General features: G+C 51.9%; 1 protein-coding gene across 1 annotated transcript in view; it reads left to right on the top strand.

Annotated features, from left to right (window-relative positions):
• The window catches only part of SLC4A5 (solute carrier family 4 member 5), a 70626-nt gene that overhangs the window by 40443 nt on the left and 7341 nt on the right, over positions 1 to 22842 (top strand). Inside the window, 15 exon segments of the mRNA XM_023760633.1 lie at positions 1363 to 1520; positions 2186 to 2273; positions 3221 to 3375; positions 3748 to 3933; positions 5018 to 5192; positions 6981 to 7114; positions 7722 to 7993; positions 10252 to 10310; positions 12902 to 13102; positions 14780 to 14893; positions 15990 to 16151; positions 17397 to 17575; positions 18818 to 18890; positions 20900 to 21043; positions 21850 to 22023. Coding sequence (XP_023616401.1) covers positions 1363 to 1520; positions 2186 to 2273; positions 3221 to 3375; positions 3748 to 3933; positions 5018 to 5192; positions 6981 to 7114; positions 7722 to 7993; positions 10252 to 10310; positions 12902 to 13102; positions 14780 to 14893; positions 15990 to 16151; positions 17397 to 17575; positions 18818 to 18890; positions 20900 to 21043; positions 21850 to 22023 — 2274 coding nt within the window.

Below are 22842 nucleotides of genomic sequence, written 5' to 3'. Positions count from 1 at the left end.
ATGCGGCTGCCCTGGCACACCAAGCCCTCCATCCTGAAGAATGCTGCTTACGAATCAGCTGACTGGCTGGGACAAAGGGACTTTCTGAGTTGTGAGGACTCTGGCCTTCCCGCTAACTCCTGGCCCGGCTTGTTCTCACTGCGTTAGGGTCCTTGGGGCTGTGGCCTGGGTGGCTGTAGAGAGTTTTGGTTTGGGATTGGATGTAAAAGATTACAAGGGTGCAGCCCTTGCTCACATGCCCTTGCTCATGCTGGTAGGCACCCAGCCCCTGTGCATCACGCCCGCCATGAGTGAGTCAGGGACATGGAGCTTATGGGAAACGGACATGTCTGTGCCCACAGGAGAGACGCAGGACAAACGGGTGGCAAGCTTGTGGGGTCCGTAGGATCTCTCTGAAGTGCTCACCTCTAACTTCTGGGCCCTTTCTTCCTTTGATGGCCACTGTGGACTTCCACCAGCCCTGCCCTCCCAGATGCTCCCTCTCCACCATCTCTACAAGTTATCTCTGTCCCTGGCCCATCCCCTTTCCGCCCAGAGGGAAAGCGATCTGAAAAATGAGTGCATCCTAAGATGTGAGCTTGTATGGGACCCTCCCTGGGCATGTTCCTCGTATGAGAGGGCTCGGAAGGAATGGCGGCATGAACGAGGGCGGTGGGAATACGTTGGGAAGAGGGCTTGTCTCCAGCACCTCTCCCTCAGCCCCCTTGCTCTATGTGACCTCCTGCTCTGAACAGACGCTAGCCAGAGGGCCTGGCGAGAGGGCACCTGGGAAGTCTCGGTTGTAAAGTCTCAGAAGCTACGAGTTTCCTGGGAGGTCCCTGGGGGTGACTTGGGGCCCGGAAGTCTCCCACAGGCTTGGAGGTGTGGTCCAGGGGTTCCTGTGAGCCAGGAAGCGGTGGCAAAGGGGACACAGTGCATCGGCCTGGCCATCAGAAGGGGGCCCGTCCCTTCCGCAGCCACCCAAGGTGAAGGTGGGGCGGGGGGTGGGGAGCTGCAGTGCAAGGGCCAAGGGTCCCTCTGCTTGAGCCGCAGAGGCTGGGGGATGAGACCGGACACCCCGCACGCCCTCAGCTCACACTTCAGTTGAGCAAAGTTTTTACTCATCAAGGAATGTCTTAGGGATCAAGTCGTTGCCTGCTCCTCCCCGTCTCCACAGGCCTTGTTGGTCCCGGGGGTTAACAAAGGTCGAGTCTCTCATCTGCAGAAGGGGGGAGAGTGGTTATTTCTCTCGGTCTCTTGAGACAGGCTGGGGGAACTCTTCCAAGTTAGGGCTCTACAGCCATCTGAAGGGGGTGAGGGAGTGAGAGCTGGAACCCCTGCATGTGAGTAACCATGGGCGCCCTGTTTTCCCTCCTTGACCAGCGGAAAAACAAATTCATGAAGAAGATCCCCAAGGACTCAGAAGCCTCCAACGTGCTCGTGGGGGAGGTGGACTTCCTGGACCAGCCCTTCATCGCCTTCGTGCGTCTCATCCAGTCGGCCATGCTGGGAGGGGTGACCGAGGTGCCCGTCCCCACCAGGTGAGGGGCCATTGAAATCTGCCCCCCACGACCGCCTTCAGGCGACGAGCTGTCCATGCAGTCCGCATGCAGTGCTGGTGAAGACACCCCTAAAACAGGGAGGGACAATAGGGAATTGGCTGGGGAGGAAAGTCTTCTCACTTGGGAAGAGATTTAGAGCGTTTAGTTAAAGCAATCACTCGAAAGCAGGAGACAACAGCTGGGAGGGATGCTCTTGGTGGCTCTGGGACACCAGAACACGGCGAGGATGCTCGAGGGAGAGCTGTGGGAGTGAAGAGGAAATGTCTTTCCAAAACAAACATGGGAGTCAAAAGAGGGAAGGAGCCCGGCTGGTGTGGCTCAGTGGTTGAGTGTCGACCTATGAACCAGGAGGTCATGGTTCAATTTCTGGTCAGGGCACATGCCCGGGTTGTGGGCTCGATCCCCAGTAGGGGGCGTGCAAGAGGCAGCTGATCAATGATTCTCACCAGTTTCTATCTCTCCCTTTCCCTTCCTCTCTCTGAAAATCAATTTTAAAAATTTTTTTAAAAAAGAAGGAATGGACAAGTTTACAGCCAGTTAAAAAGTTAAGAATGGATACTGTTTGGAGCCAGAGAACCCTTCTCTTCACCTGCTTCTGTTTTTCCTTCTCACTTCCCTCCTCCTCCTCCTTCATCTCCTTGCAGATTTCTGTTCATACTGCTGGGACCTTCTGGGAGAGCGAAGTCCTACAATGAAATTGGCCGAGCCATTGCCACCCTCATGGTAGATGATGTAAGTGGGAACGAGAAACGTATTCCCAATGTCATGGCTCCTGAATCAAGCACTGAGCCTTCACTCATTCATTTATCCAATAGGCACATTGAGTACCTACTGTGTGCAGGCTCTGTGTAGGTGCTGAGGATTATGAGGATGAGGGAATAGTCATCCTCATAATGGTTGATGCCCTTTAGAAGCGTCAACCGAGTGGGGAGACAGACCTATAATCCAGGAAGTCATAGCAGGCTTCACATGAGGGGCTTTAAAGCTACGAAGAGCAGGAGGAGGTAGGTAGACCCACTATGAGCCTGGGAGGCAGGCATTCCAGACAAAGGGAATAGGGGCCAAGGTTGGGAGACAGAGAAGCTGGATGGAAGTGGTTCAACGCAGGCTCAGTGTTAGAGCTTCGAGAGCAGGAGGTATCACAGAGAGGTGAGTCAGAGACCACACTGAGCCTGTGGGCGGAGCCTAGAGTGCACACTCCTCCAGGAGTGACGGGGAGCCTAGAGGACTTTAGCCACAGGCAGGATCCCATCAGATCTGCAAGTCAGAACGAACACTCTGGAGACACTGTGGAATGAGGATACCGACCCTCCAAGGATGAAAGGCGAGGAAGTTACAGATTTGAAACAGCTGAGGTTCTCGTGCGGGCTCTGCATGGGTTTTCTAATGAGCGTGCTCTGTGCACAACTGAAAGCAGGAAGGTTGCCACTCAACAAAAGCCCGACAGTCAGAACGCGGAGGCCTGGCCTTCATATCCAAGGGGGACCAGCTGTCCCCAAGGCTGCTGTTTCCCAGTGGCCTTATGTCACCTGCCGGGTGGTGGTTCTCATTTCAAAATCTGGGAGCAAATTGGCGGCAGGAGCAACGGGTCAAAGTGATTTTCTCCCGGCGTGCTCCCGGGAGGCGGGTAACAAGGAGACGTCGGGCAGAGAGCTGACCGTTCTCCTCTTCACGGCCAGCTCTTCAGCGACGTGGCCTATAAAGCCCGCAATCGGGAGGATCTGATCGCTGGCATCGACGAGTTTCTGGATGAGGTCATCGTCCTTCCGCCTGGAGAATGGGACCCAAATATCCGAATCGAGCCCCCCAAGAAGGTGCCCTCTGCAGACAAGAGGTGAGTATGTGAATGGAGGGGTGGCGAGGGCAGGGAGTGGTACAAGGGAAACTTCAAGTCTGGCCCTTTCTTTTCTCGTTTTAGATTTAAAAGGACGATGCCAGCATTTTGGGGTTTATATCTTTTTCCTCATTTTATTTTATTTATCTCTAAAAAAATCAGCAGCAAATATGATGAATTTTAACATCTGTGAAATCTGGGTGACCTGTGTGTGGGTATTGTTCCATCATTTTCCACATTTTTCTCTGTATTTTAAGATATTTTATAATTTTTGTTGGAGAAATAAGAGGTATTCTGGGAACAGTTCTGGGGGGGGGTGAGCCCTTCCCAGGATTGAGAGCCCCATGTCCCAGGTCCCCCTTTTTCTTCCAGGAAATCCGTGTTCTCCCTGACGGAGCTAGGCCAGATGAACGGCTCTGTGGCAGGAGGTGGCGCGGCTGCAGGAGGAGGCCCTGGAGGTGGCAGTGGCGGTGGTGGGGTCGGCGGAGGGAGCAGCACGGATGACAGAGAGATGCCGGCCAAGCACGAGATCGGGGAAGAGCTTATCTGGACAGGAAGGTGCCCACCCCAGGCCTGGCACCCTTTAGATGCATCTCCTTCCCACCCTCCCTGCAGGAACCTTCCCCACCTCTCCCTGCAGCGCCCCCTCCGCACCATGAGGTCTGGCCTGGGGTCTGGCCATTGCATTCTTTTCTCCCTCATACCCTCAAAGCCCCTCCTGCCCCCAGCAGAAGGGTTCCCACAGGCGAGGACAGGCGGGACCCAGCACAGGAATGGAGGGACCCAAACTTTTCTTTAGACTCCCCTTGTGACCTCTATTAGCTTTCCGGGGCTGCCACAATCAAGTATCACAGACGAGGTGGCTTCAACCACAGAACTTGATTCTCTCGCAGTTCTGGAGGCTAGAAGTTCCTGGTCGGAAGGTCAGCAGGGCTGTGCTCCCCCTGAGACCCTGGGGAGAACGCTTCCTTGCATCTTCCTAGCTTCTGGTGGTGCCGTCAGTCCTCGTGTTCCCTGTCTGCCTCCATTGTCACATGGCGTTCTCCCTCTTCCGTCTTCACATGGCATGTTCCTCTTCATGAGGACACCAGTCATATTGAAAGGGGGCCCACCCCAATGACCTCGTCCTAGCTCCACTGCATCTACAAAGGCCCTGTTTCCAAATGAGGCCACATCCACAGGTGCCAGAGGTTAAGATTCCAAGACGCCTTTTGGGAGAACACAGTGAACCTGTGTTATAATCTGGGCTGTCTCCACCTCGGATTCAGACACAGCTGTGTTTACCAAGCTCAGGTGCCCTGCGGATGTCAGGGACGTGAGGAGGACGGCTGTCTGTGGACCCCAGGGTTTCCATTCCCCGTGGAATGTTAGGTTTACCCCAGGGCATATTCCCATCAGGCCTTCCCCCTCCCATCCAAGCTACTTATGACCACGCTTCTCAGTGGAGATGGCGCCGACCTCAAACTTTCAGTCCTAAGAGAACTCTTTCCTGGTCTTAAACGTTCTGGTGGAAAGATCCTTGCCCCCATCCACTCCTAGTCAAGTCCCCTTCCTCGCCCCAGACTCTGCAGACTTGTTAACAGCCCTGCCCCTGCCCTGGTGTTTGTGGTGAGAAAGCAGCGCTGGGGCCTGTCTTAAGCAGGTGCTTCGGGGGCCTGTGCCTGGATGTCAAGAGGAAGTTGCCCTGGTTCCTAAGTGACTTCTACGATGGCTTCCACATTCAGTCCATCTCTGCCATCCTATTCATCTACCTCGGCTGCATCACCAACGCGATCACCTTTGGAGGGCTTCTGGGGGACGCCACTGACAATTATCAGGTGTGTGTGCAGGACATGCGTGCAAACCTCAGTAAAATCCGCTGCCACTGGGTGGCAGTAAGGAGCTTTGTCCTATAATCTCCAAACCAAGTCTACCATCCCTGTTCAGACCATCACTTTTAGTAATCCTTTACCCTTCAAAAAGTTAGTAACAAGATCTTAAAAGACCTACTAGTAAGGCTAAATCATGTTACTAAAAAACTAAATTTAAAGACTGTGTAAATCCAACTTTTAAGCGGAATCATCTGCTCTATTTGCTACTTTCCACACTGCTTGAATGAACTTAACACAATTAAAAAGTTGTTGATTGTGGCCTTCTCCTCACACTTAAAAAACCCCACCAACCTAAAACTCTTAACTTGGAGTTAAGACATATTTAGGATGATGATAAACTGTTTCCATGACAATACAGGCCTCTGTGGGGAAAACACCTGCTCAGCAGACATTAGCTTGAGCTCCAAACAAGGGTCTTCTCTGAAGGGGGCCCTCGAGAGAGAACCACTAGAAAGCTCAAATTATTAAGGTAAAGACACGTTTTCCCAGATAAATTGAGATGAACCCCTATCGCCAGCCCACACCTCTCTCCTGAGCTGCAGGTCCAATATCCAGTTGCCTCTGGGCCTATCCATATGGGATCCATATGGGATCCCCCAACTCTCAGGGTCTACATGGCACCCACTATCTTCCCTCCAGACCTGCTGTTCTACCATCACAGCCGGTGACACCATGGTTCACCCCGTTATCCACGTACCAACTCAATAACCCAGCTTCCCCGAGTGGCCCTCATAGCGTGGTCATACCTGCTCTCACACCTCATCTCCCAGTGTTCCCTTCTCAGATCCCTGTCTGCCTCACGCATTCTGCATTGTTTTCCATCCTTTTTCATCGCTCAGTTCCTCAAAGCCATGCTCCCTTCAGGTCCAGCCTTTGTATACAGTGTTCCCTCTTCCTGGGACATTCTCATCACTCCACTTCCTCTCTGGTCAGTTTTGGGGTATCAGCTTCCACATATCTACCGCTGGAGAAGCCTTCCTTTACTCCTACTGTGTGCTCCTCTGGCACCCTCACCTTATCCCAGCTTCTCATACTCCTTAGCAGTGGTTCTCAAGAAGGGATGATTTTGACCCACCAGGAGACATTGGGCAGTATCTAGAGATAGTGTGGGTTGTCATAACTGGGAAGGGGTGCTACTGGCATTTAGTGGGTAGAGGCCAGGGATGCTGCTAAACACCCTGCAAGGCACGGCACAGCCCCCACACAAAGAAGTATCAAGCTTGAAATGTCAGTAGTACTGAAGTTGAGAAACTGCTGTATAGAAATTGCCTGGTTACTCGTCTATCTCTCCCACTAGACTGAAAATGCATGATCTTGTTTACTGATGGGTCCCCAGTAGTTAGCACAATGCCTCATACATAGTAGGCACTTAGTGAATTTTGAATGAATGAATGGTCTAACCTCCAAAAGCACCTAGTAGAATGACTGAGTGATTGGATGGGTAAATGGGCTGTCCTCTGGGAGTAGCATGGGCACGGGGACCAGTAGAACCATTGGCAGCCCTGTTTCCTAGGTCCCAGGGTGCCAAAAGGAAGTCACACAGGACCTTCATCCCTGTGGAATTCGAGTGATGTGGGGGGTTGTGGGGTAGGAGATGAACAGAATTTGGGAAGCAGAGGGCCTAGAATAAAGGATGAGCACTGTGGCCTAGGTCCCTGGTGAGACAGGTATGATCTGTTTTGTGCCAAAGGACCCCTTCTGTCTCCCGGAGCCTCACATTCCTTGTGCCCCCAGGGAGTGATGGAGAGCTTCCTGGGCACCGCCATGGCCGGCTTCTTGTTCTGCCTCTTCTCGGGACAGCCTCTCATCATCCTGAGCAGCACAGGGCCCATCCTCATCTTCGAGAAGCTCCTCTTTGACTTTAGCAAGTAGGTGTTCCTCGGGCGGTCTGCTGAGACTGGGCCAAAGCTGTCCTTACCTGTGCAGAGAGCACTGCCAGGTGGTCCCCCTGACTTCCTCTGGCTACCTGCCTCTCAGTCATCTTAGTGTATATTAGCACAGCGGGTAGGGAGACATCCAGGCAAGACGAGAGGAGAGAATCCACACCACTCTGCTTGTGAGCAATGATGACTTGGAAGTCAGTGCAGGGCATGAGAAGTTGAGCTGGAGGTCGGAAGGCTCCATTCTAACCTGGCCAGCCATGAAGCCATTCTAAGGCCTGCCCCAGCCATCAGACTGAAATTCCTTATTATTATTTTTTTTCATTCACATGTCTGTGACCAAAATGTGAGAACTAAGATGTCTTAGACTTAGCACCTTCCTGTCATCCCATGAGATCCTTTTTCAGAATTCTCAAAGACCAGACAACCCCACCCAGGAATTGTCCCAATTGTCCCTGTCCCCAGTCCTCTTGCAGTTCCTAGGAGGGCATCTGTGCCATAGGAGGGACAGATGAGTCATTCAGGGGGTGTCTGGGGAGCCAAGCACAGCCCAGAGCCCTGGGCTGGAGGCCCCTCACTTTCCTCTGCCTTCCAGAGGCAATGGCCTGGACTACATGGAGTTCCGCCTCTGGATTGGCCTGCACTCAGCCATCCAGTGCCTTGTCTTGGTGGCCACGGACGCCAGCTTTATTATCAAGTACATCACCCGCTTCACTGAGGAGGGCTTCTCCACCCTCATCAGCTTCATCTTCATCTATGATGCCATCAAGAAGATGATCAGTGCCTTCAAGTACTACCCCATCAACATGGACTTCAAGCCTGACTCCATCACCACCTACAAATGCGAGTGCGTCGCTCCGGACACAGGTGAGCAGTAACCCCAGTGGTGCCCTGGGCCCCCACCCTCTTCCCCTCATCTGTGTCTCTTCTCAAATGCAGGAGGGTGAACTTGCTTTGAAGGGCACCTACTGTCCCAAGAGGGCAAAGGCAGAGTCTTGAACCCCGTGTTTGGAAGAAAACTGAGGGGACAGTAACTCTAATGAGGGTCATGCTACCAGAGCCCAGGGGTGTGATCAGAGAATAAAGGAACTGGAACCAGGACAAGTTGTTTTGATTAGAAGAATATGAAAAGGAAAGTTCTAGATTTTAGGAGACTGGGGAGGGTAACTAACTGAGGAGGGTTTCTTTCCCAGTCCACGGACCACTTGCTTGCTAATTGTTCATCTTCCCCGTGTTACTGCAAAACCAAGTCGGACTATGGCACACTCATTGTCACTCTGCAGCACAAAGGCTTGTTTGGGGCACTTTCTTTTTCAATTTGATCTTGTTTCCATTGTAACTGACTTGTGTTCTGTTTATGGATGCTGCACACACTGACTTGGCTGCTTTCAATCCCAAGTGAGTACCATTTGCAAACACTAGAATTTCAAACTATTTGATACCGGGACACTCTCTGGACTCTTCCATGTTATGATTCTTCCTTCTTCGTCTCAAAGTGGCTTTCCGATAAATCCTACAAAGTTCCCCACATAAAAGAATGGCTAAGCCTCAGCAGAAGACATCACAGGAGTGTCTGGTGTGATTGGCAGTGGAAGGAAGCCTAGCTCACCAGGCCCAGGCAGTAGCTGCAAGTCCTCACCTGTTGAGCGGTAGACTTGAGCCAGCCTTTGTGCCACCTTTTCTATTCGTTGTTAATTGTGCATCACGTCTTCTTGGTCAATGGCGTGAGGAAAGGCAGCAAATGTCCCTGATTTCTAGGAAATGAAGCTTTCCTCAGAATAATGGTAGCAGCCCGGTTGGCGACCGCTGCTCTGGGGTGCGGAGCTGCTAGGAGTGTTGTGACCTAGGTCGCAGCTAGGTCCCTTACCCACGTCCAGCCGAGTTTCCCCGGAAGTGAGCAACTTAGAGGGCCCTGTGGTCACATCCACCCATGACAGCTTGTTGGGGGCTGACGGAAGCTTTGAGAATAGTCTCTTCTGCCCTCTGGACCCCTAACCACAGCCAACGGGAGCCAGATGGGGCTGGCAGCGCAGTTCAGATTTGTCACCAGCAAACTGGCGGGCAGGCCTGCTCCCTCCCCAAACCTGCTGCAGAGGTACCGCTCAGTCAGCCTTCCCTGGAGGAGGAAGGCCGGAGGACTTGGCCCTTGTGCACCCGTGCAGTGCAGGAGCAAGAGAGAGGGCAGAAGTGGCCCTCCAAGACCTGCCTTTGTAATGAGTGGCCACACCCCCCAGGGCAGGCCTCACAGTTCCTCTCAACTCTTCTCACTGCCCTGATGGAACCCTCACAAGCTCCACTTAGAGTTAGGGATGCTGAGGCTGGACTGGGTTTGTTTCCTCGGCTTCCACTGGAGCAAGCGGAGATTAGAGAAGATAACATCAAAGCCAACCAGCTCTGCAGGCCCAGCTGACCTAAAAACCAACCAACCAACCAAACAAACAAAAATAGCACATGTGGATGGGGCCAGGACCGGGGAGAAGGGAAGTGTGTGTGGAGAGGAGTAGGACAGGGAAGACGCTCGCTGGGTGGAGCTGGGAGGTGTCTAGGCTCTGGGCCAGCCTGCCTGGGATGGGTCATGGCTCCTCCAAGTACAAGCTGTGTGACCTTGGGCAATGGGCCTCAGTTACCTCATCTTTAAAATGGGGGGACTTTTTTCAGATTTGGAACTTAGCCAGATGGTGTGTGTAAAGGTTTGGCAAGATGCATGGCATAGAGTTAAGTTCTTTGAAAATGTTTAGAGACGTGAGTCCAGTGGTCGGTAGGGATGCACAAGGCACGTTATTCACTGATGTGTGTCAGACCTTGGTCTTGGCAGCAGCTCCCTTACTTCAGGTTATAGAGCCAGTCCTTCAGCATCAGAGAGCAGCTGCCTTAGCCTGGCCCAGCTGATCTTGGAGCTGGGGCCCGGCCACCACCACCTCCCTGCTTCCCCCCCGCCCCCTGTCCCTGGACAAAGTTAGGAGCGTGCAGAGGGGTGGGGCTCGATGAGCTGCCCTCACAAAGGAGCCAATCCCTGGCTCTGTGGGACTGGAGGAAGATGGGAAGAGTGGGGGCCCGGAGTGGGGGGTCACAGACCCCCTGCCCAGCAGCTGCTGACCCTCCCCATGTCCTACGCTCACCCACAGCGAACATAACCGGGTTCAATGCCTCAGCCCTGCTGCCACCAAACACCAACACTTCTCTGGTAAGTCCTTTCCTCTTACCACTTGAGAGCTTTGTGGGGAGAGTGGGAAAGTTGGGAAACTGAGGCCATCTTATGGCAACCCAGACTTGCAGAGGTCAACCCAGCTGCCCATCAGGGTCCCCTGTGGAGCCTTGTCAATGCACATGTTAATTTTATGTATATTCTGTCAAAATCCCTTTTTATAACATGCCTTACTCCATAAGATGTATGTGCATAAATATCACACACACACACACAGGGGAGGTAGACATGAGGAATAAAGAAGGCTGCATAAACAACGCTGTGAACAGTTTCCCATCCACCTTTCTACCTGGGATCCCCAGTTCCCACCTGCAGGCCCCTCCCTGTTTACTTCATATTCATCCCCCTCCTCACTGTGTCTGGTCTGTCCTTGTGCTCAGGGGCCCCAGGCCCTCAGACCTGGCCTGCTTTTCCCAATAATAATGAGCGGTAGCCCCTATTATTAGGAGGGAAAAAGGAGAGTAATTTATAATAAAATGTAATGTATATTGTAAAAATTTAATGTGTAAAGATTCAGGCTCCAATGGTGGGAAGTCCGAAACCAGGTGAAGGGTAGGTTGGCGCTCGGGGAGATTCTTGAGCCTCCCATGTCCCCAAGGTCGCTCCTTCAGTCACCCCCGCACAGGTGGCTGACGGCTCCGTTGGCAATTTAACCTAAGATTTTTCAAATATCTAATCTTGAGAGAGGAGGAATGGCATCAGCCAGCGCCTGTGTCTGAATACTTGTTATCCGCAAGGTGCTGTGTGTGCTGTGAGGGCTAAGAAGACACGTGGGAATGACCCGGTTCTGTCCTCAAACTTGCTTGTCCTAAGCCTGTGGAGATGAACCTGGAAGGTCCCGGACAGCCCACGCAGAGCATGCCATGTGTCAAACACAGGCCGCGCGTGGGCTTCCGAGCTGGGGGGAAGGCCTCCTGCAGACCCTGGAACGCCCTCTGGGCTTAAAGGTCGGCAAAGTGGCTTCTGTAGGGAGAAGTACGTTCCCATTCCAGTCGAGGGACCAGCATAGGCAGAAGGGCACAAGAGGGAAAGCACAAACCTGTGCAGGACAGTGAGTGAACCATCGGCTGAGACAGTGTGAGGTGAGGGTCGTGCAGGGAAACCACAAGAGATGAGCTGGGAGAGAGACGTTGGGCCAGACCAGGGGTGGGCAAACTTTTTGACTCGAGGGCCACAATGGGTTCTTAAACTGGACCGGAGGGCCGGAACAAAAGCATGGATGGAGTGTTTGTGTGAACTAATATAAATTCAAAGTAAACATCATTACATAAAAGGGTACGGTCTTTTTGTTTTTTAGTTTTATTCATTTCAAACGGGCCGGATCCGGCCCGCGGGCCGTAGTTTGCCCACGGCTGGGCCAGACCAATGGAGAGTAGAGGCATGCTACCCTGCAGGGGGCGTGTTTAATTGCTACAGTGATTCAGGGACACCTGACATTAGTAGACGCCTGGGCCTCTCTCTTCATGTGGTTTTTCTCCCACCCTGAGCCTTCTCACAGCACCGTGGCCTCACGGTTCCAGAGGGTGAGAACAGATGCCGCAAGGCCCCTTGAGGCCGTGGCTCAGAACCTGCTCAGAGCCACTTCCTCTCCATCCTGTTGGTCTCAGCGGGCCCCGGGGAGCCCAGATTTAAAGGGGTAGAGAAATAGGCTGCACCTTTTGATGAGAACTGTCAGGGTCACGTTGCAAAGGAGCGTGAACACGGGGAGTCATGATTCGTTGGGGCGTTGTCATGGCAAACCACCACACTTCTCTTATCCACACATCCATTATAACTGCAAGCATCTGTTTACTTCATTATGTACGTGCCTGAAATGTACACATTAAATTTTTTAAAAATATGTTAAATTTTATTACAAATCACTCTCCTTTTATTCCTCCTTTTATTACACTTAGAGGCATATGTGAATATATATGTGGGTATATACATATATGCATATATGTACACATAGGTACACTTATATGTATGTATATATATATGTTAAGAACATATACTGTATATGTATGTATATATAAACATGTGTGTAGGAATATACATAAGAATATATCACATACATTCCTCCATATTTATACATATAAAATGGTTGCGTGCCCTGGATTTTGGGCATCGGGGACACCAAAAGGGGAAGTGCCTGAAGCAGCTGACCCAGGAAGAGTCAAACAAGTGTGGGATATGAGCCCCAATATGTGAGAGGGTGTGTACAGGGATAGGGAAGGGAGTACGTGTGAGGCACTCCAGGAAGGAGGTGAGCTGAGCTGGGAGCGAGGCCTGTGGAGGAGGAGGGCATCCCACCCTCTGCTTTTCCTCCGTGCTAGCACAGCCGTGCATCCTCGAACACAAGTAAGAACACATCTCAGCTTCTACTCTCCCAGCGGAGCCTCCTGTGGTCCTTCCTTAAAGCAACCTGCCTCCAGGAGCATCATTCTGTGGCTGGGCCATGGGGCAGAAAGGCTAGGGCCCCTCAGAGAGCAGGAGGGGCGTGTGGGCTGCCTAGGACTGCAGGGAGGGGGGTGCACAGTTGACCCATGAGGATGGCCCTGACCCTTTCTCTCCTGTGCTTGGTCTCCAAGTACAACCCCCTTAACCTCACAGCGCTGGACTGGTCCCTGCTGAGCAAGAAGGAGTGTCTGAACTACGGTGGCCGCCTGCTCGGGAATTCCTGCCAGTTCGTCCCAGACCTGGCACTCATGTCCTTCATCCTTTTCTTCGGGACGTACTCTATGACCCTGACCCTGAAAAAGTTCAAATTCAGCCGCTATTTTCCTACCAAGGTAAGCTCACCCTGCAGTTAGAAGGGGACCTGTAGTCAGACTATTCACAAGATCTCCCTGAAAAGATTCTGACCTGCTCTCAGGATGGACACATCAGCACTGGCTCACTGAGGTTTTTCAGGTTAACAGCGCAGACTTGGAGTCAGAGAGAACAGGGTCCCCTTGTTGTTAAGTACCCTTGATAACACTTGGTATTGTCAGACTTTTATCTTTAGCCTTTTTAGGTAGTAGTACCTCTGTGTTTTTTTAAATGTTCATTTCTCTGATGTGTTGCAACTATCTTCTCACACTCTTTTATTGGCCTTTGTAACTTTCTTAATGATATCTTTTTATTAATAGAAATTATTAATTTTACTATAATCAAATATATCAAAATTTTCCTCGAGGAAAATATTGGACAGGAGATATTCTCTAATGTTATCTTCTAAAAGTTTTATTGTTTTCCTTTCATATTAGACCTATAATCTATCAGAATTGCTTTTGACATATAGTATGAAATAGTATTTCTTTGTTTTTGTATAGATCGCCTATTATTCCAGCACTTAAAAAAAACTTTCTTTCCCCCACTGCTCTTCAATGCTTCCTTTGCCATTTATCAAATTTCACACATGATGGGGTCTATTTCTAGGTTCTTTATTCTGCTTCATTGGTTTATTTGTATGCCAATATCATAATCTTCACAATCTTATAATAAGTCTGTATATCTTACAGACCAACCTCTCCCTCTTTGACCCTTTTTTCAATAATGCCTTGGCCTTTTTCATTTCTCAATAAGTTTTAGAATCATCTTAAATTTCACCAAAATAAAAACTTATTGGAGTTTTGATAAGATTATATTGACTCTACATGTCAATTTGGGGGAAAATGACAACCTTCAAATTTTGAATCTTCTGATCCATGAATATGGTATACCTCACCATTTATTAAGATCTTGTTTCTTTTCATAATGTTCTAAATTAATTACATACGTTATTTTAATACCCGTTTTAAAGGGGAGTAGGAGGTACAGGGAACGAATTCATTGTGCCATACGTAGCCTGCCCCTGCCCCTCCTAATTGCTTTCCCTATTGTTCTCTGGAAACTGCTGTCTCTGAAGAGATACAAAAAGGGTGACAGGGTAGCCAGTGGCGTGGAAGGGCGGTCAGAGGGCAGGGAGATGAGGTCCAGAGCCTGGCCTAGGATGGGCCTCCTGAAACAGAGGAGCAGGAGGCCACGGACTCTTAGTGGAAAGAAGGTCTGAGGGTAGCCAGGGGTCCGGGTGGCAGAGCAACAATCTGTCACACATTTTTAGGAGCTAAGGTTTTCTTCAGAGTTCAGCCGTTGTCCTTACCAGCACTGTTGGGTGACCCAGTTCAGTCTGTCCCACCAAAAGATGTCAGCGATGGCTGCCATGCCATGTGTGTAACAACAGTTCCCACCTGGACTAATAAATGCCAAGCCCTTGGAATGCATCATAGCTCACTTATGCCAATGAGGTAGGTGCTATCCTTATCCTCATTAAACAGATGAGGAAACGGAGGCTCTGAGAGGTGACATGCTTTCCCAAGATCACATAGCCAGTGAGGGCCGAGCCTAGGTCAAGCCCACGCTCGTAACCATCCTCCTCTTTGCTGCCTGGGAACTAGATCCACCTGCAGGTGGGTGGCTGTTTCAATCACTTGCTCATCTTTCTGCAGATCCGGGCCCTGGTGGCTGACTTTTCCATTGTCTTCTCCATCCTGTTGTTCTGTGGAATCGATGCCTGTTTCGGGCTGGAAACCCCCAAGCTGCATGTGCCCAGTGTCATCAAGGTTTGCTCTGGGCAGTAGCTCTGCTGCTCACCGGCCGCAGATCTGGTCCCCCCTACACAGATCCGACTGTCAGGACTCTCAGCCAAGTGACCCTGCGGGTTCTCTGTGCATGCTCCACCCTTCCTGTGCAGAACAGCCTCCCAGGGGAGATCCTTTGAGCTGACGGGTTGGGGCCATATTCACAACGAAACTCCACTGTGTGGCCACAGGGTGGGGAGGTGATGGAGTCTAGCTGAAGCCCTTGATTGCCACTTGAGGGCCTACAATTCCCTGACTCCTGGCAGTCTGCAAGCTTGGTCACCTGGGTTCTGTTGAAAATGACCCTTTAGAACAGTGATTCTCAAAGTGTGGTCCCAGACCAGCATCAGGAGAACCACTGCTTCACAAATCCCCCAGAGTCCACAGTTTGTGCCATTGCTTGTAGCTAAGCTTGAGTCCCACTACCTCCCAAGGAGCACCCTCCTTCTATATGGGGCTGGAAAGTACAGGTTCCAGAACTGGCCCTTCCTGACTTTGAGGGCTTGACCTTCCCAATATCACTTCAAGGTTCTCCTAGGGAGCTTAAGCGCAGCCCATAAAACTGGTGTTGGTCTTGAAAATCAAAGCACCTCTTTCTCTTAAGTAAAACAAAAAATAAACCACAGCATAGATAACCCCTTATTCTCAATATGCATTGATGTTCAGTGTTTTACAGACGATTGTGTACTAATGCTCCCCAGACAGGTGACTGGAAGGAGAGCATCAGGCAGTGGGCCCATCAAATTCTTTATTCTTGCCTGTTGGGCCTCATTTCTGCACCTTTTTAGTTTGCAATTAAGTGGTGGCTGCAAGCTCCCTCCCAACACTCTCTGCCTGTGCACCCCCCTGTTTCCTAACCAACCCCAGGCAGCTGCCCCAGTGATCCCCTTAGTTCCCAAATCTGTCTGCCTCGGGCTCTCTTTGTCCTAAAGTTGCAGGTGTCGATGTCTTTAAGGGAAAAGATTGCACTTGAAAAGAGCCCCAGGTGGAGGCAGGAAGGCGGGCAGAGGGGGGCCCTGGGTGGCAAGGGCACTGGGACAGGGAGAGAGGAAAGGGCCCTCTCTGTTTGCTCCACTAGCCCACAAGGGCAGACCGAGGCTGGTTCGTGGCCCCTTTTGGGAAGAACCCATGGTGGGTGTACCCAGCGAGCATCCTGCCCGCCCTGCTGGTGACCATCCTGATATTCATGGACCAGCAGATCACAGCTGTCATCGTCAACCGGAAGGAAAACAAGCTGAGGGTAAGGCTGGTGCTAGGAGCAGGGGCACAACCTCCCTCATTCCACAAAGTCAGAAGGAACTAAGGGGGCAGATGGTGAATCTGTCAAAATTCTGGGCCATTTCTGAAGCAATATATGAGGCCAGAAGACTGAGTTCTGGTGTGGGGGAGAAATGGGACCTGCAAATGCAGTAAGGCCACCAGGGCCAGAGTGACTTTATCCAAAGACCAGGACCGAGTCCAGCGTGGGCCACTGGGCACCTTGCTTCTCCCAAGGAGACCCTCCAGCTCTGTGCCTCCTGACAGTGACCTGGGAGTCAGAGCAGATCCTAACGGGATTTTGACCCAGAACCATGAGGCAGAGGAGCATCCTTAGCTCTTCTGGTTCCTGCAGCTCCCCACCCTGCCTCTGGGCCTGGGGAGATTCAGGCTACCCTCTCCCCATCCCAATCTGGACCTCTCTAGGTTTGGTCTAGGGCAGTGATGGCGAACCTATGACACGGGTGTCAGAGGTGACACGTGAACTCATTTTTTTGGTTGATTTTTCTTTGTTAAATGGCATTTAAATATATAAAATAAATATCAAAAATATAAGTCTTTGTTTTACTATGGTTGCAAAGATCAAAAAATTTCTATATGTGACACGGCACCAGAGTTAAGTTAGGGTTTTTCAAAATGCTGACACGCCGAGCTCAAAAGGTTCGCCCTCACTGGTCTAGGGCCTGCCCCAGCCAGGGCCCCCATTCAGGAACTGCAGAGACATTGTGGCCACTGGTAGGAGCCCTTCTTCCCAAGGACCCAAGCCCAGGGCCTCTTCAAGTCCGAACACCCCTCTCCTCCCTCACCTGTGCCCCTTCCCTGGCTCACCAAACCCTGAGGCTGATGAGGCCTGAGCACTGCAGGATGGCAGCCCCTCAGTGTTCCCTCTAGAACAGTGGTTCTCAACCTTCTGGCCCTTTAAATACAGTTCCTCATGTTGTGACCCAACCATAAAATTATTTTCGTTGCTACTTCATAACTGTAATGTTGCTACTGTTATGAATCGTCATGTAAATATCTGATATGCAGGATGGTCTTAGGCGACCCCTGTGAAAGGGTCATTCAACCCCCAAAAGGGTCGCGACCCACAGGTTGAGAACCGCTGCTCTAGAAGGTCAAGGGGAGCCCTGAACCATGCTCTACCAAATGACTGCTTTGGGGAGATTTCTGTCTCACCCCCACCCTGTCAGCAACAGGCTCCTAGACTTCTCCTCTCCTGCCCCTGCAGAAGGCTGCTGGCTACCACCTGGACCTGTTCTGGGTGGGCATCCTTATGGCCCTGTGCTCCTTCATGGGGCTCCCCTGGTACGTGGCGGCCACCGTCATCTCCATTGCCCACATCGACAGCCTCAAGATGGAAACAGAGACCAGTGCCCCAGGGGAGCAGCCCCAGTTCCTAGGGGTCAGGTAGGTGGGGCTCTGGGCCTGGGGACCCCCTGAGCAGGAGTGGTCAGTTTGGGGGAGGGGAAGCAGGTTTCTTTTACCATCAAGGTATTTGGGCAAAGGGGGCCCCTGCTCTGACAGCTCAGGAGCCACATGGAGAGCAGTGATATTCCTGAAGGGAGGCGGGAGGGAGATGAAAATTCAGTTCTGAGTGATGCTTTTTGTCTCAGTGGATTCCAAGCACCACCATGGCCTGTATCCACACTCTCAGCTCTCGCCTATATGGGCCCCTCAAGAGCCCCACAGGCCACGTCTGACCTGTCCCTTTGTCTCCTCTCCAAGACACCCTGCCCTCACTGTCCCCCAAAGCCCTCCTGTGGGCGTGGGTCCTGCTTGATCTCCATTCCCTCAGAGAGCTTTCTGGACCATCCCCACTTCTGGGCTGTGGCCTGTGGCCTGACCTCTGTTCCTCTCATGTCCATGTCAGGTCCCTGATCTGTTTCAGACACAGAAGCACACCCTCCCCCTCTGAGGTTCTCCGGGGTGAGCCCACCCCACACACTGGCCTTCTCAGAAGTGGCTGTCCTCAGAGCTTTCCCCACTGCCCCAGGAGACCCCACTTGCCCGGTCTGCCCCGAGTGAGACTTCTCTGGTCAGGGCAGGGTCCCCTTCCAGACCCCAGAGCCCCAGACAGCTGGGCCCAGAGCCCCCAGCTCCCACCTGCGCCATGTCTGGACCTGGGCACACGGGAACACCCACCTGCTCTCCCCCCCTCGGTCACACCCGCTCCGCCAGCAGCCAGGCCCCCTCCCCCCAATCCTCAGTGCCCTACAAATGTGGGATCTTATTGTAGTCAAAGGTCAGGGGTAATAAGCACTTTATATCCCATTTCATTCTCACAACAGCCAGCCCCCAGGTGGGTGCCATTATCTCTCTTCTACTGAGGTGAAGACATTTAGGGCCCTGAAGCCACACAACTAGTAAGCGGCAGAGCCCGCCCAAGTCTGTCTGGTTCAAGCACCCCCACTATTAGTCACTGCACTGGACAACCTCCCAACACCCCTACGGAATACCCTCGCCTCTGCCGGCTCCCTCTCTTCTCGTGTGTGTGCTCAGCTGGGCCTTGAGCAGCAGCCTTACACTCTGGAATGGGGGGACAAGGCAGAGGCCAGGGCCTTGGCCATAACCTTGAGGTGCCCACAGAGGGTCATGGAATGGTCATGGAGCATCTCCCAGTCTACCTGACCATGTGCTCTTCTCTGCCAGGGAACAGAGAGTGACCGGCACCATCGTCTTCATCCTGACGGGAATCTCCGTCTTCCTGGCTCCTATCCTGAAGGTGAGGCCCTGCACCCTCCCCCAGGACCCTGTCTGCCTGCGAAACCACTGGCCTGATGCCCCAAAGGTGGGGCAGGGTCCCACATGGCCCCTAAAAAGGCAGGATTCTATTAGGCCTAAGAGATGTTTCATCATCATCATTGCTTTCTGGATAATTGTATCAGCAGCAGCAGCAGTCGGCCTCGCTGTTCTACCCACCCCGCCCAGGGTCCACCGCACCTTTCTGTGAAACGCTTCCCTCAGAAAGTTCTGCCAAGGTCCAATCGCTTAGACCAGGAGCTTCCCGAGCTGGCTGTGTGTCCACGTTGCTGTGTTTCTGGCTCACGAGAGGCCTCCTTGCTTTAAAACTTGCAGGGAGGCTTCTCTACGTGATCCTGGGGCCTGTTTCCTGCGTTTCTGTCTCGCATGTATTGGGCACCTAAGTGACTTTTCCAACTCAGTCTGAAGTTCCTCTTGCTCATGTCCCTCCAGAGCAGCTGGAAGAGACGAAATCAAACGGGAGTCCCTTCGGAGTGTGTCCTCACTCTGAGATCCTGGGGGTTAGGACTTCACATGAATTTTGGGGACACGGTTCCTCCCATAACACCTATCAGTGGCCCTTTCCCGTAATCATAGCCCTCAACGACTTTGCTGTCTTGAGTTCATCTTAGTTGTAGCTGCTCCAATCTTATGCAGATATTTTCCCCTATGAATACCTCAGAACGACTCATTCAGGGTGACGGTGTGAAAACATAAACGGAAGAGCCACGATGTTAATTGATTCCTTTGCCATGGAAAGTATTTCTAGCTTGAGAACTGGTGTTGTTCCTTTCATTTTTACCTTGTTTAATAATTCGGCAAACATCTCCCAAGCCGTGTACTACAAACGGAAGGATGCCATGGCCCCACATTTCCTTTCTTCAGCTCAAATGTCTTAGGTTTACAGCATATGGGTCCAAACCATGCTTTATGTTCAAAAAATGAACAGTCTAATTTCTTTTAAGAGAGAGGACATTTGTTTGGTTAGATTTATTGACCTGCTGAAATAGTATCTAACCGTTGGGCACCGTACTTTGGTTCTCCCACGTCACATGCTCCAACACGAAAACCCCAGGAGTGAAGCAGAGCAGCCTGGTTCACAGTGGCGAGCCGCAGGTGCAGCTAAAGTGAAAGGAAAGTAGAAACACAGCTTAGAGAGACCGTGGAGAAATACCTCAAAAGGCTTCTAAAGAGTCATAATAGTCCAATGATATGATCCCATTGTTGAAAAAGTAAGCACTCTACCTGTGAGCACTAGTGGTGAGTTGGTGAATAGTGGTGGTTGGCATAACATTGTTGTTTTTTTTTTAATATCTTTTTGTTGATTTCAGAGAGGAAGGGAGAGGGAGAGAGAGCTAGAAACATCCATGATGAGAGAGAATCATGGATTGGCTGCCTCCTGCAGGCCCCTCACTAGGGATCGAGCCCACAACTCGGGCATGTGCCCCAACCGGGAATCGAACCGTGACCTCCTGGTTCATAGGTGGACGGACACTCAACTACTGAGCCATGCCGGCCAGGCTCTTCTTGTTTTCTTCATATGATTGTGTGTGATGCATGGATTTTGTTAGTCAGCAGGTACTTCCTGCTGATGTAGGTCTCTCACTAAAGGCCCCCAGCTCCCTACAAGCTGAGCAGCCCAGCTTTGGGCCCTCAGCGGGGACTTGAGGTGGGAAGGGACAGACAGGAATAAGCAGGGGCCTTTCTATGGAACTTTCCCATGTTCCAGAAGCTACGTCTTCAGACCACATGGCTCTCCAGGGCCCGAAGCCGGGGGCCCGGCTGGGGGAGCACTGCACACTGGACGGGCCACCCAGCTAGAGAAGGCGGCAGAAGAGCCCCAGACCTGCTCTCAGACCCTCAGGTCCTCCAGACACCCAGCTCCTCCCGCCTGGGGGAAGCCGGGGCAGGCAGGCTGCCACTGTGACCGGCAGACACTTTCATACAGAACGGGGCAGCCCACAGCCTCTCTGCTCCCCTCTCTCATTTCAGTACATCCCCATGCCCGTGCTGTACGGAGTCTTCCTCTACATGGGCGTGGCCTCCCTGAATGGCATCCAGGTAAGGCCCTCCCCGTAGGGTCAGCGCTCCAAGTTTGGGTCCATGTCACCAAGACCCCAAGTGCTCGCTTTCCCAGTTCAATGAAATAATAATGATAATAATAAGACTACCATTTACTATGTGCCAAGTAAATAACTATACCGGGCTTTTCATAGGTGTGATATCATTAAATCTGTAAAGGTGGGCCCTCTGATACCGATTTTATAGATGAGGAAACTGAGGCCCAGCATTCAAAACCCAGGTGGGGCTGACTCAGGGAGCATTTCACTACACCTCTGACTTCTCTAGGGCAACTCTGGCAGAAGAACACACTTTGTTTCATTCTTTTTTTTCTTTTTTTTAAATATATTTGTATTGATTTCAGAGAGGAAGGGAGCGGGAAAGAGACCTAGAAACATCAATGATGAGAATCATTAATCAGTTGCCTACTGCTCGCCCCCTACTGGGGATGAGCCTGCAAGCTGGGCATGTGCCCTGACCGAGAATCGAACCCTGACCTCCTGGTTCATAGGTCGATGCTCAACCACTGAGCCACACCGGCTGGGCTTGTTTTGTTCTTTATTTACCATGATATACCAGGATGTTTTGAATTACTTGTGTTTCAATTAAGTTGCATTTTCTTTGACTGTGGACGGTATTCATCTGTGGCCAGTTCCAGGGCCCAGCCCTCCCCCAGGGCCCAAGCCCTCCCCTGAGCTCTTGCTGTATAAGATCTCGCTGTATGTCCTCCTATACTTCCAGTTCTCTCTCTGTGCATCCTTAACGCCTGACCAAGGGCTCCCCTCTATGAGGCCCCACTGCAGCACCGCTTCCCCCACCCCAAGCCCCCAGCAGGGCTCCCGGGGCCCCCCCTGCTGGCTGAGCCTCTGCCCCCTCGCCAGTTCTGGGAACGCTGCAAGCTCTTCCTGATGCCCGCCAAGCACCAGCCGGACCACGCCTTCCTGCGGCACGTGCCCCTGCGCCGGATCCACCTCTTCACTCTGGTGCAGATCCTCTGCCTGGCCGTGCTCTGGATCCTCAAGTCCACGGTGGCCGCCATCATCTTCCCGGTCATGGTGAGTGCGGTGGGGCTGGCTTCCCTCCCGTTGGAGGTCCACTCTCGCTTTCTCCTCCCTGGTGGCCTGACTCTGGCCAGGCAGGCACAGAACAAGATCGGAGCTGTGAATCCAGGCCAGCTGGGGCGGGGCAGGTGGCGGGGAGGGCAGGGAAGGTGGTCTGTGCGGTGGTCAGACCCTGCAGTGACCATTCGCACTCCCACCTCCACTCCACTCAGGTGGCAAATGCCACCCAACCGCCCCCGCGCTGGGGCAGGATGACGAAGCTGGGCAAATGTGACAAGGAGACTAAGGTGCCCGCTGCTGACATTCAAACCAAGTGCAGAAGTAGATCTTGCTAAATAGAAACCCTTTTGCCCCGACTGGTTTGGCTCAGTGGATAGAGCTGTGGGCCTGTGGACCAAAGGGTCCCGGGTTTGATTCTGGTCAAGGGCATGCATCTCGGTTGCAGGACCCTCCCCAGCCTGGGCCCTGGTTGGACTTGTGCAGGGGACAACCAATCGATGTGTTTCTCTCACATTGATATTTCTCTCTGTCTTTCCCTCTCTTTTCTACCCTCCCTAAAACTCAATAGAAAGTTATCCTCAGGTGAAAAGTAAGAAAGAAAGGAAGAGAGGAAGAGAGGGAGGGAGGGAGGGAGGGAGGAAGAGAGAGAGAGAGAGAGAGAGAGAGAGAGAGAGAGAGAGAGAGAGAAAAGAAAGAAACCCTTTCATCATTCAAACTAACTGAATTTGAGAAGCTAACTGGGGGGTGGGAAGAGCTAGAATCAGAGATGAAGAACTTCAAAGTCCAATGTCATTAACATGACGTTTGGGGAAA

The sequence above is a fragment of the Myotis lucifugus genome, unplaced genomic scaffold (assembly GCF_000147115.1).
Source record: "Myotis lucifugus unplaced genomic scaffold, Myoluc2.0 scaffold_186, whole genome shotgun sequence".
NCBI lineage: Eukaryota > Metazoa > Chordata > Mammalia > Chiroptera > Vespertilionidae > Myotis > Myotis lucifugus.
Note: the sequence above shows the minus strand (reverse complement) of the source record. Positions and strands in the feature narration are given on the sequence as shown.